This window comes from Diabrotica virgifera, chromosome 9 (assembly GCF_917563875.1).
Source record: "Diabrotica virgifera virgifera chromosome 9, PGI_DIABVI_V3a".
NCBI classification, from domain to species: Eukaryota; Metazoa; Arthropoda; class Insecta; order Coleoptera; family Chrysomelidae; genus Diabrotica; species Diabrotica virgifera.
In genome coordinates this window covers 158,022,228-158,038,180 of record NC_065451.1, presented here as the reverse complement: position 1 = coordinate 158,038,180, position 15,953 = coordinate 158,022,228, and the positions used below count along the sequence as shown (strand labels likewise).

The 15,953-nt window shown below is 33.0% G+C and overlaps 2 protein-coding genes across 6 annotated transcripts in view; both read right to left on the bottom strand.

Moving 5' to 3' along the window:
* The window catches only part of LOC126891744 (zinc finger protein 271-like), a 235,120-nt gene that overhangs the window by 43,322 nt on the left and 175,845 nt on the right, over window positions 1-15,953 (bottom strand). For 2 of the 5 annotated variants that reach the window (XM_050661021.1, XM_050661022.1), the window contains exon 1: window positions 8,014-8,697. The exons of the other annotated variants lie outside the window; for them this stretch is intronic. In XM_050661021.1, the coding sequence (XP_050516978.1) occupies window positions 8,014-8,284 (271 nt within the window). In that variant the 5' untranslated portion in view covers window positions 8,285-8,697. Of the gene's footprint in view, window positions 1-8,013; window positions 8,698-15,953 lie in introns of those variants that run through there. 5 annotated transcript variants of the gene reach the window in all.
* On the bottom strand, window positions 10,461-15,468 carry LOC126891755 (uncharacterized). The gene is made up of 3 exons (XM_050661044.1): window positions 14,498-15,468; window positions 14,255-14,438; window positions 10,461-10,911 (listed from the first exon to the last, which is right to left on the bottom strand). Exons 1-3 carry the CDS (start codon window positions 14,663-14,665, stop codon window positions 10,874-10,876), a joined length of 390 nt encoding a protein of 129 aa, XP_050517001.1. The 5' UTR covers window positions 14,666-15,468; the 3' UTR covers window positions 10,461-10,873.

Genomic DNA, 15,953 nt, shown 5'->3' with positions numbered 1-15,953 from the left:
ACTCAGGGGCCGTTCAAGTAAACTGCGCGTCATAGAAAACGGGCACCCTACAAAATTGGTAATTTTTGACGTTGCGTATCTCCTAAACCTGTTGTCCGATTTAAGTGATTTTTTGAATATCTTAGAGCCTTATTCTTTGTCAATATCCCTGTAATAATATTTTTGATAAACAGGTAAATTTTCATTGTATACCGGGTGTACGAATCAAACTGTGTTTTTTCTCAAAGTTCGCAACACCCTGTGGAATATTCTAGCCTTTATAAAATACTGAAATTAAATCCAGACTATAGCCTCAGGTTTTCTCAACTTTCTGTTTTTTGATTCATTTGCTTATGTTGGATAATACAAAAGTTAGGTACTTTAACAATTAGCCATGTTCTTTTTCAGTACAGGGTGTTTCTAAACAAGTGCGACAAACTTTAAGGGGTAATTCTGCATTAAAAAATAATGACAGTTTGCTTTATAATCGTATGTCCGCAAATGCTTCGTTTGCGAGAAACGGGATGTTGAATTTTTTCTTACAAACTGACGATTTATTTATTGCTTTAAAACCAATTGAGATATGCAAATAAAATTTGGTGGGTTTTAGGACGTAGTTATTGCACATTTTTTGACATACAATTAAGAATTTTATATTCACCATTGGCGTGCATACGGGTAATATGATCGGTAATATTACCCGTATGCACGCCAATAGTGAATATAAAATTCTTGATTGCAAGTTAAAAAATTCGCAATAACTATCTCTTAGAACCTACCAAATTTCATTTGCATGTCTCAACCGGTTTTAGAGCAATAAAATAAATAGTCAGTTTGTAAAAAAATTCAACATCCCGTATCTCTGAAACGAAGCAATTGCGGACATATGTTTATAAAGCAAACGGTCATTATTTTTTCATCCAGAATTACCCCTTAAAGTTTGTCGCACTTGTTTAGAAACACCCTGTACTGAAAAAGAACATGGCTAGTTGTTAAAGTACCTTACTTTTGTATTATCCAACATAAGAGAATGAATCAAAAAACAGAATGTTCAGCAAACCTGAGGCTATAGTCGGGATTTAATTTCAATATTTTATAAAGGCAGGGTGTATTCCACAGGGTGTTGCGAACTTTTGAGAAAAAAACACAGTTTGATTCGTACACCCTGTATTCAATGAAAATTTACATGTTTAGCAAAAATATCATTACAAGGATATTGACAAAGAATAAGGCTATAACATATTCAAAAAATCACTTAAATCGGACAACAGGTTAAGGAGATACGCGACATAAAAAATGAACAATTTTTTATGGTGCCCGTTTTCTATGACGCACAGTGTATTACTTAACGCAGGTTGGGGAGGGGGTGCTGTCAAAAATTGTGTCACGCAATAGTTAAACTCCGATTAGAGTGCGTTATGTAGGGGGGGGGGTGGGTCAAAAATCTGGTCCTATTCATGAGCCGTCCAGAACAAGAACTTCCACATGATTTATCTTTATACCAGTATCTTATTTTGAAAGGATACTCTTCTGTTGCATTGACCACAAATGTTCTGAGGTAGGCCATACTTACTTAGACTGTGACAGAGATTTTGAAACAATAGAGAAGGTTTTATGAAAAAACGACACAGTATATCGTCGGTATACTGCGAAAACCAGGTAAATGTCGAAATACTGAAATCGAGAAAAAACGTTTTTAAAGTTTAGTGCTTTATTTTGAATTAAGCGGACCAGTTGTGTTTGATATTCGATATGATAGTGAAAGATACATATATCAGAAATAATATTCTATTGTTTTCACCAAATTTTGAAAAAATGTGAAAACTTGTATTATCCACGTCCGTCTGTCTGTCTGTCTGTCTGTGATCACAACTCCTCCGTCAATATACCACCTAGAATGACAAATGAGGTGTCAAATGAAAGCTTATAATCCAAGGATGGTACTAAAGGTGAGGAATTTTACCTAAGCTGTCTGTCCGTCGGTCTCTCCGACCGAGAATATAACTCATCCGTCCTTATACCACATACCAGGTAGAATGACAAATGGGGTGTCAAATGAAAGCTTATAATCCAAGGATGGTACTAAAGGTGAGAAGTTTTACCTAGGCTGTCTGTCCGTCGGTCTGTCTGACCGCCAATATAACTCCTCCGTTCTTATACCAGGTAGAATGACAAATGAGGTGTCAAATGAAAGCTTATAATGCAAGGATGCTACTAAAGGTAAGAAATTTGATCTAGGCAGTCGGTCCGACCGCGAATATAACTCCTACGTCATTGTATCAGGTAGAATGACAAATGAGGTGTCAAATGAAAGCTTATAATCCAAGGATGGTAATAAAGGTGAGAAATTTGACCTAGGCTGTCTGTCCGTCCGACCGAGAATATAACTCCTCCATCATTTTAACAGGTAGAATGCCAAATGAGGTGTTAAATGAAAGCTTATAATCCAAGGATGGTAACAAAGGTAAGAAATTTTACCTAGGCCGTCTGTCCTTCCGACCGCAAATATAATTCCTTCGTCATTTTAACAGGTAGAATGAAAAATGAGATGTCAAATGAAAGCTTATAATCCAAGGATGGTACTAAAGGTGAGAAATTTGACCCAGACTGTCTGTCCGTCCGAGTGCGAATATAAGCCCTCCACTATAAAGCAGAATGACAAGAAAGTTGAGAAACTAGACCTAGGACTTCCGACTTTAGAAATGCGACCGGAAGTACTGTTTTAAAGTCATCGGAATAGTACAAGTGATATATTATTCGACGCGACTTTCTCCTCTGTCTGTCTTTCTCCTCCGTTATTAATACAGATAGATTTACAAATGAGGTGTCGAATAAAAGCTTATAACCCAAGGATGGTATTAAAGATGAGAAATTTGACATCAGACTTCCGGTTTTAGAGTTGCAACCGTAAGTACTGTTTTTAAGGCACCGAAATAGTACAAGCAACATATCATTCGACGTGCCTTAGCAAGATGAGAACAAATATAAAATTTTGGTTTTTATATCGTTTGTGGTTAAAAAGTTCTACCAGAAGTGCCGCTATAGTCGCAGAAATATTGCATGTAACACATCAATCGAAGTATATTGAAAAGTTAAGTTCGAATCTTTAGTTTCAGTTTTGAAGTCATTTCTGTTTAAATAATGATGACCCAAAGTTTAGTAAAAATGACTCAAAATTGGTGAAATCCTATATCAATCGGCGCAAAGTTACATGAAGCGTTCAAATATCAACTTCCAGTTCTACTTTCGATTTCTTTGGGTGAAAACCTAGGACTTACGAAGTCCAATTACTTGTTATTAGTTTGAAAAACTTAAGAGACCTAGCTGTTTAAACCTAAATTTAAGATCGAGGTGCGATCACTTACCTGGTTTTACCTGTAAATCAAAATAAATCACACTGTATTAAGAGGATCGGTACGTTTTTTCGGCTGCAATGCTATTCAAATGGGGATTCATTTTTTTCGAATCCTGAGAAAACTAACAAGTAGGTATTTTTAAAAAATTTAAACGCAGAATGAAAGATTACGTTATTAGCGAGGGCTGAAAGTCCCAGAGAACTTCTATATTGTTTATTTTAATAAGTTACAGGGGTGAAAAACTAAGAGAAAATTTAGTGTTATTTTTAATTTCAAATATCTCATTCAAAATAAACTTTTTTTTATTCTAATGGACTTCCGGCCCTCGGTAATAATTTAGTCTTTCATTCTCGTTTAGATTTTTCAAAAATATTTATTGGTTTTTTCAGGATTCGAAAAAAATGAACACAATGTCCGTTGTAATATTTTCCAAATCTATCTTTGTCATACAACGCACTTAGTCGAATAGAATATTGTCAGTAAGACAGTGACAATCAGTGACAATTTTAAATAATTATTTGACATGAATCGGGAATATTTTTAGTTGTTGAAGCGTTGATTAAATAATATTAATATATTATAGTGTATTTGAAAAATAATTGATTTAAGAGGTGAACTTTATAAAAAGTTATTTATTGTGTATTATCAGTGTGCTGCGGATTATCGGTGCTATGATTTTCTATTACTCAAGTTGGGTTTTTGAGGTTTTATCAAAATAGCGTCATCGTAAATCACTTGACGGAAACTCAATATGACGAGAGAGAGACTCATTTTTTTCTGTTATTTTTTATGGTAGGTATATATATATATATATATATATATATATATATATATATATATATATATATATATATATATATATATATATATGTGTATATGTACATATGTATTATACATAAGAAATACATGTTCGGATTATCCGTGCCACCCTTCGATCCCGAGGAGCACGGATAATCGAGGTTCTACTGTATTTATGGAAGATAGAAGCAGAGAATACATTAAGATATATTCTGTGATCCAAGTACAGTACAACCTGCCATATCCGGACCTGTCATATCCGGACCTCCCCATATCCGGACGGTTCTGCGCCGTCCGGATCTACCGAAATCTACCGAGAAAGGCAGTCTTGCTGTTGGACAACGGACTAAAAGAAGAAATGGTAAATGTTTACATTAGTAAGGATCACTAAAAATGCGTAAATTTTTTGGACTTAGCCTAAAAATTGGAACAAAGGCAAAATTTTCATGTTTTTTGTTACGGAACAAACAAAAAGTGTAGAAATGTTTAAAACAATTGAAAAAAAAATTATAAAATATGGAAAATTTAAAACTAGCCAGATTAAAATGCTATCAAAGTACAAAATACCTTTAGTTATTATAACATATATAAACAAATTATAAATACCATTCATTATTTTCGCATTAAATTATACAAAAATAAATAATATTGTAAAATGGCCAAAAATTCATTGTTTGGAAAAATAAGTCCAGCGCGCTTGCACACAATATAGGATATTCTGATCATGTTCAATGTTGCCAAATGTACATTTGTGTTTTTCGGAGTAACTATTGAACTTAATATTAATAAAAGTTATGTATTATTATGAGTTTTTTTTTGGGATTACATAATTATTCGATTAAACTTTCATAATTAAATTGTATGTTCTGTTTTATTTATTAAAAAGAACTCATAATAAAAGTTTCTTCTCAGAATTAGATTATTAATGTTTCGGCCAATATCAGCCGCAAAACTGAACATGCTGATATTATTCTTTGAACAAAAGGTAACTAGCATCTCATTCCACGTGCTAAAATAAGAAATCTCTTCAAAATACCAAATATTCTTTCAAACACAATTATTATTCTTGAAGCAATTTGTATGTACCAATGTCCTTGAAACAGTTGAGGACTGTAGGTATATCCATTATTCCCCAATAATACATTCTCCAGAAATTCCCCATTTTATATACCCATAATATGCAAAAGTATTTAACAATTCCTAAAATAGTACATATTTCTAATTGCACTTCCATATTTTAGGATGAGTTTTATGAGTATTCTTTAAATGCCAAAATAAAAACTTAATGTTTTACTTTTTTTAATGATCTTGTTTTCACTTTTTTCTTGTATCTTATTACAAGTATGTATCCTTTATTTTACGCTTGCAAAAAGTCTAGTACATACTGGAATTGGTAATTTCGCAATAAACAATAATTTCGAAAGATGTGGCAACATTGCTTCAAAAAAGTATGCAATATGCATACGCACGTTGTTGACAGCAATTAAAATGGTGGATGCGGTTTGAAATTGATGTCAAAATATCAGTTTTTTGAATGAGAAATACAGAAAAACTAGCTCAGCGCGAAAAAATGTATAGAATGAAAAGTGAATAAAAAGTCGTCAAAAATATACTGTGCAAATTTCGGACCAGTCCGAGTAGCCTTACTAATGTAGCAATTTACCGAAGAAATAAAAGATGGCGAAATAATGAATTATAGAATCTATAAAACGTGTCTATCGACGAAAGTTATTGACGGCGTTGATTACTGGAATGTATTAAGGAGAAAACGTTTCAGAGACTATACAAGAAGTAGTGGTCTTGATATCCAGATTTTTTCATATCCGGATCGGTCTGTCGCCACATTGATCCGGATATGGCAGGTTTCACTGTATTTTGTTTTTAAAGATGTTCAAAATTGTAAGCCTTCCATAGTAACAATATATTATTAAAAAATCACTTTAACACTTTTGCTCTTTTCTCGATTGAGTATTAGTTTTTGTTGTAGGTACATATTATTACAATCACTGAATACATAGCTAGTGAAAAAATTATCACATTTATTAACTGAATTAACAATTTGCAATTATACAAAAAATAACGGTTATCCAAGAACATTCAAAAGCCATCTCTTTAAGCTAGTTATGACATTGTCAAGTAGAATGACATTCTAGTAATACATATGTACATATCCATACCAGTGTGAATTTTACTACACGTAATTTGCCATGTAAAGACAGAAAAGGTAGGGATAGCTGTAAAATATTTGCGAATTATGTACCCATAGCCTTAAAGACACTTATCAACATTTTTACTGAATATGGTAGATATACAGGGTGTTTGGTAAAGAATGGGCCATAGCTTAACCTTAGAATCCTGAGGTTAAAATAGGTTGATTTAAGCTAACTTACTTTGTTACAAAAGTTGACAATAACCGAAATACAGTGTCACAGTTAAACTTTTATTTTATTTATTTTTGAATATTTCCTGACAGGCAGTGGACAACAACACGAAATTTAGTAAGTGGTGCTGGTATTGTACAATCTACTAAATTATGTTAAACAAATGTTTCTGACTACTACCAGAGGCGTACAATGGGGGAATGTGAATGGTTAACCCTTCCCAAATTCTACGCTACTGGGAGAATTGTTATTTTAGTGAAATTTTTTGATTCTCTAATACTTTCTACGTCAAAAACATACTCTTCATTCATAACTTACTTACTTACTTACTTAAGCCGTCCTCTTGTACCGTACGGCGTCGAGGTAATTCATTCGTAATTCAAGGCAGGTCATTCGTAACTATAAAGCCATTAGTTTTCGAGATATTTGAAGCTAAAAACGAAGGAGCATAATACATTAATCAAAATAAGTGTGCCTTTTCATTTTTAACTTCAAATATCTTGAAAACTGATGACTTTATCTTTACGAATGAAGAGCATATTATTTGCACAGAAAGTATTGGAGAATAAAAAAATTTCGCTAAAATAGCAATTCCGCCAGTGGCGTAGAATTTGGGAAGTGTCAACCATTCATGTTCCCCTGTCGTACGCCTCTGGTAGTAGCCAGAAACGTTTGTTTAACATAATTTAGTAGACTGTACAATACCAGGACCACTTACCAAATTTCGTGTTGTTGTCCCATGCCTGTCAGGAAATATTCAAAAATAAATAAAATAAAAGTATTTCGCTTATTGTCAACTTTTGTACTAAGTTAAGTCAGCTTAAATCGACCTATTTTAATCTCAGGAATATAAGGTTAAGCTATGGCCCATTCTTTACCAAACACCCTATACAGCAGTAGAAATATATTGTTGTCCAGCAAATGTATATGAGGGCTTAGTTGGTTTTACATGCAACAGAACTTTGATTTTACTTATTTGGTTATTACACAAATTATCTGCTGAATTGTAAGTTGTATCCTTTATTGAGTTTTACCTGTATATAGAGCGTAAAAAGCTAAGAATTTTGGTATACTTAACAAATATTTTAAAATTTGTCATTTATCTGGTTTTCACAGAATATCAACGATATTTACCAGGAAAAAATTTCAAAGGCTAGCCGAAAAAATCAAGTTATAGATACGACTCAACACTTCAGAAGGATTGATGATGGACTGCAAAAACTTTATCTTATTAATAGAAAAAAGGATGAAATAAATCTAGCACCTTCAAGGAATAGGGCTTTTCATTCACAGTCATTTGTTTCGAGCTTCTGTCATGTGTCACATAATATTAATATATCTACGTCGTACGTTATTGGTATTACCAATGATACAAACCGAAGACGTATGACGTAGATATATTAATATTATGTGACACATGACATAAGCTCGAAACAAATGACAATCGATGAAAAGCCATATTAGTTTTCATGTTATTGTAATCAGTTGTATTTACTTACTTTCTTCATCTGTTGTTTGCTTTTCTTCAAAGGGTGTAAATTTATATTCATCTTGTTCTACTTCAGTTTTTACAGGAAATTGATTTGAGTCTAAATAACCAAATGCGTCATAATATGCCGGTTCTCTCTTGGGTTCTTCTGTAATTTCAATTTTGAAAGCATCCAAGGGACCAACAAAGGTGTCTTCGTTTTCTACTTTTATTTTAAAAGTTTTCTTCTCACTAGCTTCTTGATTTATTTCCATATTTGATCCAAAATTCATTGTTTTCATAAATTATAAACAAAAACAAACAGCAGAATCAGTTGAAGTCAAAACAAACTCGAACACTCGAACTCGAACACTAACAAAAACAAAACAACGTTGGCATTGCACGTCTGACGTCATACCAGGTGAAGTCACATCATACCAACACAAAAAGTTGTACAGTTGAGTCCGCGAGTCTTTACCAGAGATAGTAAAGAGAATAGATCTGGCTAATAGTATAGGGATAGGGCCACTCAATGCATCGGGTGTAACCATAGATATTGGGACCGTGCAAGCTCGGCAAAGCGACCTCTATTTCTACGCTCTGTACTTTTATTCGCACTTTTAATTATATTGGCCAATTATATTAGTCCTGGTTGCTGGATAATTGTCAAGGCCATAGTCCAAAAAAATAATAAGAAGAAAAATAAGATGCAGGTTATGTTATGCAAACGTAAACAAATATATGTAGTAAATAAAATTAGTTATTAAAATGCAGTACTGCAAGCAAAATACAATTAATTAAATTTACCTTTATATAATAATTGCATATCATATCAATATTGTGGAGCAATATATAATTTTTCTGCTTCAGTGACAGAAGGTATGAAATATACGTCAATTTGACAATTTCAATTGACAATATGAATTATTTAAGATAGTTGAAACATTTCTCCGCGACTCGCGCACGGTCGTTTCTCGTTTCCCATAACTACTCTCGGAAAAATTAAAGAATACCCATGCGTCATCGATGATATGCATACGAATCAAATCAAAAATTTCTAGTCAAAACAACGTCTAAACAAGTTGATACTGAAAATAAACGGATGTGACTACTACCCCACCGTACGATTTTTCCCTATACGTAAGAATTTACCAATGTGATTCTTGTTCTGATAATATAGTATATTATTTATCGTACCGTAATTATTTATTTGATATAGATTAATAATACGAAAAAATAATGAGTAAGCACATATAGTAGTATGAATTTCTCCATGTTAAAGTTTTCAGTGGACGTAAATAGTAACAATTTAAAAAATGTCGTTTATGTTACGTACATTAGGTGATTTAAATGAAAGTAAACTTAATGAATTCAGATATTTGTTTGATACTTTACTATGCTGCTGAATTTTTAGTGTGTATAACAGAATACTTCAAATAGTGTAAACATTTGGACTTCTTATTTGAATAATTTATTCTCACCATTTTAACTTATTCTAACTAGACATAGAACCGGGGTAGGAGAGACTCATAAGTTTCATGTGAAGGTAGGATTACATCAGGGCTCGGTGCTTAGTCCATATCCATTTTCATTGGTACGAGTTGAGATAAAAGAGTGCCAAGGAGATATTCCTTGGTATTTAATGTTTGCAGAGGATGTGGTGTTGGCAGGGGATACTGAAAAGGAAATAGCAATAAGACTGGAGCAATGGAGACAGTGTCTGGAAGGAAAAGTTTTAAAATTAAGTAGGTCAAAAACGGAGTGTTGGGAATGTCCATTTAAAGATGAAGTTTTAAATCCAAATAGGATGGTAACCCTGGACAATGGGTCTATTGTAAAACGTGGTAGGTTTAACTATTTAGGATCTGTACTGCAGAGCAAAGGGGAGATAGATTGAGATGCCTGTAGTAGAGTAAGAGCTGGCTGGATGAAATGGAAGGAGTGGGTGGTGTATTGTGCGGCAGAAAAATTCCTATAAAACTAAAAGGTAAATTTTACAAGACCAGCTATGATGTGTGGCACTGAATGCTGGGCAATCAAAAAGAAAGAAGAACAATTGTAGCCTGTGGCTGAAATGGGAATGCTAAGGTGGATGAGCGGAGTAACAAGAAAGGATAGAATCAAAAATAAATATATTAGGGAAAGTTTAGTCGTAGTACCTATCAGTGCAAAAATGAGAGAGCATAGATTGAGATGGTTAGGGCAAGTTTCACGTCGAAATGAGAATCACCCAACTCGAAAAGTCGCTAAATATCAGGTCCCAGGAATAAGGAAGAAAGGAACACCCAAAAAGATGTGGTGGACAATCAGACATTACATGTCATTGAAGGAGACAATATTGGTATGACCTAAAATAGACACCTATGAAGAAGTTCAATTGTTGAATTCGATCCCGTATAGGCCTAAGAGCAAAGATGATTATGATGATTTGGGCTTCTTATTCGAAACAGTTTTAGTGAAAAAGTAAAATATCAAAACTCTGAAGAAAAATCGTTTATTTTGACAACAATAAAATATTTTAAAATCTTATTGGTTATTATAAGCTAAATTTCCAATATACCTATTTCCAATATATTTCCTGAGCAACATATTTCCAATTTGTTCCGGCTACTCTTTTAATATCTTCAACCCACTTTATCTGTGGTCTTCCTTTCGGTAGTTTACTTTGGTAAGGTCTCCAATGTTATTTTGTTGCATTCCAACGTTGGACTTTTGTCTAGCAGTGTGGCCTGCGAAGCTCCATTTAAGTTTGGGAACTTTTCTTGTTATGTCCTCGACTTTTGTTTTTGATCTTACCCAGTCGTTCCTCTTTTTATCTGACAGTCGTATACCTAACATTGCTCTTTCCATAGCTCTTTCTGTTGTGGCTAGTTTATTCATATTTGCCTTGGTTAGGGTCCAAGTTTGACATGTTTGAAGATAGTTAGTTCTAAAATGAACAAGTTAATATGTCAAGTAATTTGAGGGATAACCATTAAAGTTTTAATTACAAATGAATCAGTTATACAAAAAAGAAAAACAAACTACAACAATTACTACAAAAATAGGAAATCACAAATTTAAAGTTAAAAAACAATTAATTGAGAACATTGTTTCAAATATCATTGTTCTGAAGCTATTCCTTTGTGGCATTTATGTAATTTATTATTCTAAATGGGAAATGAGCCACAATTTAACTTAAAAAAATTATTTTATTGACGTTTCGACTTCCAGCTCGGACGTTGTTATCAAAATAATAATCATCACCAAAATCATTTTTTTAAGTTAAATTGTGGTTTATTTCCCATTTAGAATAATAAATTGTTTCACATTAATCACTGTCAGAATCTGAGCTGTCCCCACCAATATTTATAACAATTCTATCAACATTAATGTTTACCAAATTCCGTTCCCGAATATACCAGTCTTCGATAAGTTTTTCAGTGTGTCTCACACATTCTTGCCAAACTTCTACATTACAATTTTCTAATGACTCTCTCCACATGCTTAATACTTTATCGTCACCATATCCATCCCTACCAATAGACTTATTATAGTATGATTTACAATTAGCCCAAATTAACTCAATGGCATTAAAGTCACAATGGTAGGGTGGTAGCCGTAGTACTTCATGACCATGCTCTCGTAAAAGTTCATCGATAATATAAACATTTTCTTTTCTATTCATTTTGGCAAGTTGTAACAATTCAGGTCTTGTAAGTGCTTCACTGAAATTAATTTTATTGGCTTTTAGCCAAATGATTATGTCATCTCTTCTGGAACAATGGGAGGGTTGCTTTTCAACTAGCATACTGTGGTAGGGAGCATTATCCATTATTATTAATGATGGCTCCTCTAAATTGGGTATTAACTGTGTAGTAATCCACTGTGTAAAGATATTACCATTCATTTCTCCATGATAGTCCATCGTCAAAGATTTTGAAGAAAACAGTAAACTTGCTCCTTCTACGAACCCTTTTGAAGAACCTGCATGGACATGGACAATAATGAATCGTTTGCCATCGTAACCTTGTGGTTTGCGTACACTTTTTACATTACTATCCTGCCAAGAATTTATTTTGGTTCCTTTGGCATATATCCATGTTTCATCCAAAAAAATGACTTCCCTTGGGGAAGCACTATAACGATTTTCCCTATACTTGCGAAGAAAGCATGCCCTTTGACTAGCAATATTTGTACGTTCCATTAATGATCTTCGGTTGTCATCCTTTCTGTATTTGAATCCCAATTCTTTCAATATCTTACTCAATGATGGATTGCTTATCGATACAATTTCTTTATTTTTTAATTCATTATTTAAACTTGTGAGGGTGACATGCTTTTCTAAAAAATTAAACATTTAGTTAGTACTTTATAAAATAGAAATTCAAACCAAATATTCCACTCAATATTTATAAATTGTTTTGCATCTTGCAATTATAAATATTATTAGGCTACAAACAGAAGTATTATTGTTTTAAAATTGATTTCATTATGGTAGGGGAGCAAAGTATGCTAAATGTACAGTCACTCGAGCGTTTTGGGGACCTATTGGGTTGTGATTATTAGGTCCTAAAACCAAAAAAAGTTAAGTAAAATTTTCCAATTTAGTGGGGACTTTTCATTTTTTAATTTAATTTTCCATTTCCAACAATCATTTTTTTCCGATTATAGCGCCATCTATCCATAATTCGAAAAAATGTTTCGAATAAAAGTTGCTTATTTTTACGCAAAGAATTCAAATCTTCAATAAAGAACGGGGGCTCCCATTTCAGATTTTAAAGTAACCCCAACCCCACATCGGGGATCGTGTTTAATAGCATTCGATAGATTTTTCAAAAATATTGAATAAGTGTATTTTGCAGTTTTTTTATTTGATGTTTATTTTGCGAAATATCGCGGGATTTGTATTTAAAATTTTAAATTTACCCCCGCTGCTCTCCGTAGGGAGTCATGTTTGGTACCTATATTTCGATAGAATTTTGAAAAATATTGAACACGTAGTTTTTAGTTTTTCGATCTGACGTTTATTTCGCAAAATATTCGCATTTTTTTGTGAAATTTTTTGACTCGCCCATTTCCGTACGCCCCGCTCAAATCGTCAGATTTTTGAAATATACACTCTGTTGTATGTACTGAACTTACCTTATCTTAATCTGACAATTTCGAGTACTTTTAGGGATAGATTTTTTTTTCGGCCCCCCTGAACTAACTCCCCTGTGTTAAGAGCCAATATATGGTAGAGTTACATCTGCAGGGTACCACGTTTCTCTCCATATGATAATCTGACGCTCTCGAGTAACTGAAAAAATCCCCGCTTGGGCTCCCCTACCATTATGCATTTGGTTCCACTAGCAGTAAATGCTTTATTTAATAAGAAACAATTTTACAGAAACTGTTGAAAATAATGTATTTGATCGGTAAATCAGTGTCTGTTTCTAAAACAAAGAACTTGTCTCTTGGCTCACTTCTATAGCTATTTATTTTTTTTTTATATTTATCATCAGTAGGTAATAAAAAATTAGAGTAGATGGAGAACTGTCTCCCCTGTTTGACATCAAAATGGGGGTAAGACAGGGAGACGCACTTTCAACCATGCTGTTCAACCTAGTTCTTGAAGCAGTCATCAGTAACCGCCCATATAAACACCAAAACAGTACAAATTACTGCATATGCAGACGATGTCGCCATTATTAGTAGAAGCAAGGCACGACTAATGGAGACGTTCAAGGAAATTGATCCTGAAGCACAAAAAAGAGGGCTTAAAATAAACGAAAAAAAAAACTAAGTACATCACTATCAAAAGAACACCTGAGAATGAAAATAATTTAACAACAGACAACTCTACTATTGGACATTCGAGACATTCGAGGATATTCGAGAGAAAGATACTGAGAAAAGTATATGGTCCGGTGTAAGAGGAAGACGGCACATGGAGAATCAGAAGAAACGACGAGGTTAATGAACTAAAGGAAGGGTATGACATAGTAATAATTGTGAAAAGTCGAAGACTGTCATGGCTGGGACATGTTCAGCGACAAGAAGACATGAAAACGACAAAGAAGGTGATACAGTGGAAGCCGGTAGGAAGCCGGAAAAAAAGGAAGGCCCAGGACGAGATGGTTGGATTGAAAACGATGAATATAAGACAATGGAGGAGAAGGGCCCAAGAGAGATCTGAATGGAAGGATATAGCCAGACAGGCAAAGACCCATCCAGGGTTATGATGCCAAAATAAGAAGAAGGTAATAAAAAATTACTTTTTCAGAAATGCCAATTAATATTAAACTTACTTTCTTCATACATAGAATACAATGTATTCCTTATAGTGATTTTTGTACCCTCAGGTAAATCAGTGGTTTTAGATTTGGAACGAGGTCTGCTTTTTCCAGGTTTAGGAAGAACTGGATTATTCTCTTTTCTTTTTTTAATTACAGAAATGGTTTTTCTGGATATTTTAAGTGCAGCGGCTACTCTCTAATAAAATAACAAATACATTTATAATCTTACAATTTCAATATTGTTTAACGTGTTACTTCTTGAACAGATGAAAGAGGTTCTAAGGGACCTCCATTTATTTTTTCCATCTCAAAATATTCACACAGGTTTAAAACCAATTGTTGCGACTGCGAGTTAAGCGGTTTTCCAGACATTATCTGCAAATAAATGCACATTCGTAAAAATATACTAATCTGTAATTTCATACATTAGTGATATGTACACGTTTGGCGAACTCATAGACAGTAGTTAACCATATTGACAGGCGATTACTGAAAAAATTTTATTGACGTATTTTAACTAAATAAATACTTACCAAATCAAAAATACAATATAATTTCAAAGTAGCTCTTAAAAGAACTGATTTTATTTAAGTAAATACAACTGATTATCAAAATTTATAAACTCTACCGAATTTAACCTAACACAAACGTAAACAAACCAGTTTCACTGTCAAAGTGACAGGAAATCGAATCGGCCAGATTATAGTTGACCAGTACGTCTACTCGAATAGTAGTTTATACAATCATTATCTCTACTCATGTTGAATGTTTTTCTAAGAATGACATTAGAAGTACAGAAATAGTCAAGTGTGAGTTTAAATTTTCTACTAAATTAATTAAACTACGTTGAACAATTGTGTCGCCGTCTCACTCTGTCAATTATAAATATGAAACTGGGTATGTCTTGGATAATGCTTTCGCCTAGTAGACAACATTTAATAATCTATCTCTCTCGTCTGTTATTTATAGAAAAACACAGCAAATCCAAAATATGTGCTTGATATGATCGTCCATGCGTATTCTTTCGTTTTACCGACTGTACATAATTTATAAAATTAAAAGAGATATACCTACAGCGTGTCTACTTAAGTTGGAAACATATGGGAAACTTTTTTTATTATTAATTTTACGAAAAAAAGTTATTCTTTATAAAAAGTTCTGCATGTCCCAAAACCTAAGATTCAATCATCAGATATCAAATTTTCTCAATACTATACGAGGCATGTCAAAAAATGTGAATTTCGGTCAATGGTAAAGTACCTTTATTTCTCTCAATATCGAAAATTCTTATGATAAAAAGTTGTTTGGAATAAAAAACTAAGATCAAATATGCAATTACATGCTTCTAGTTGAAAAAAAAAATAATTTCTCAAATTTATGGATACCTATAACATCGTTTTTAATTATTACAAATATGATAACTCGTTTATTGTTCATTTTACGAAAAAAAATTATTCTTCATTAAAAGCTTTCCATGGTCTAAAATCTAAGACACAACCATGATATATCAACTTTTATTAATTTTATACGAGGTGTGTCAAAAAATATGAAATTCGCCCAAGATTATAGTAACTTTATATTTCACAATATTTCAATTAGAAGGATGTAATTGCATATTGAAACGTAGTTTTTAATTCTAAACAACTTTTTTAATAACCGTTTTCAATATTGTGAAAAATAAAGGTACTTTACTCTTGAGTGAAATTCATAT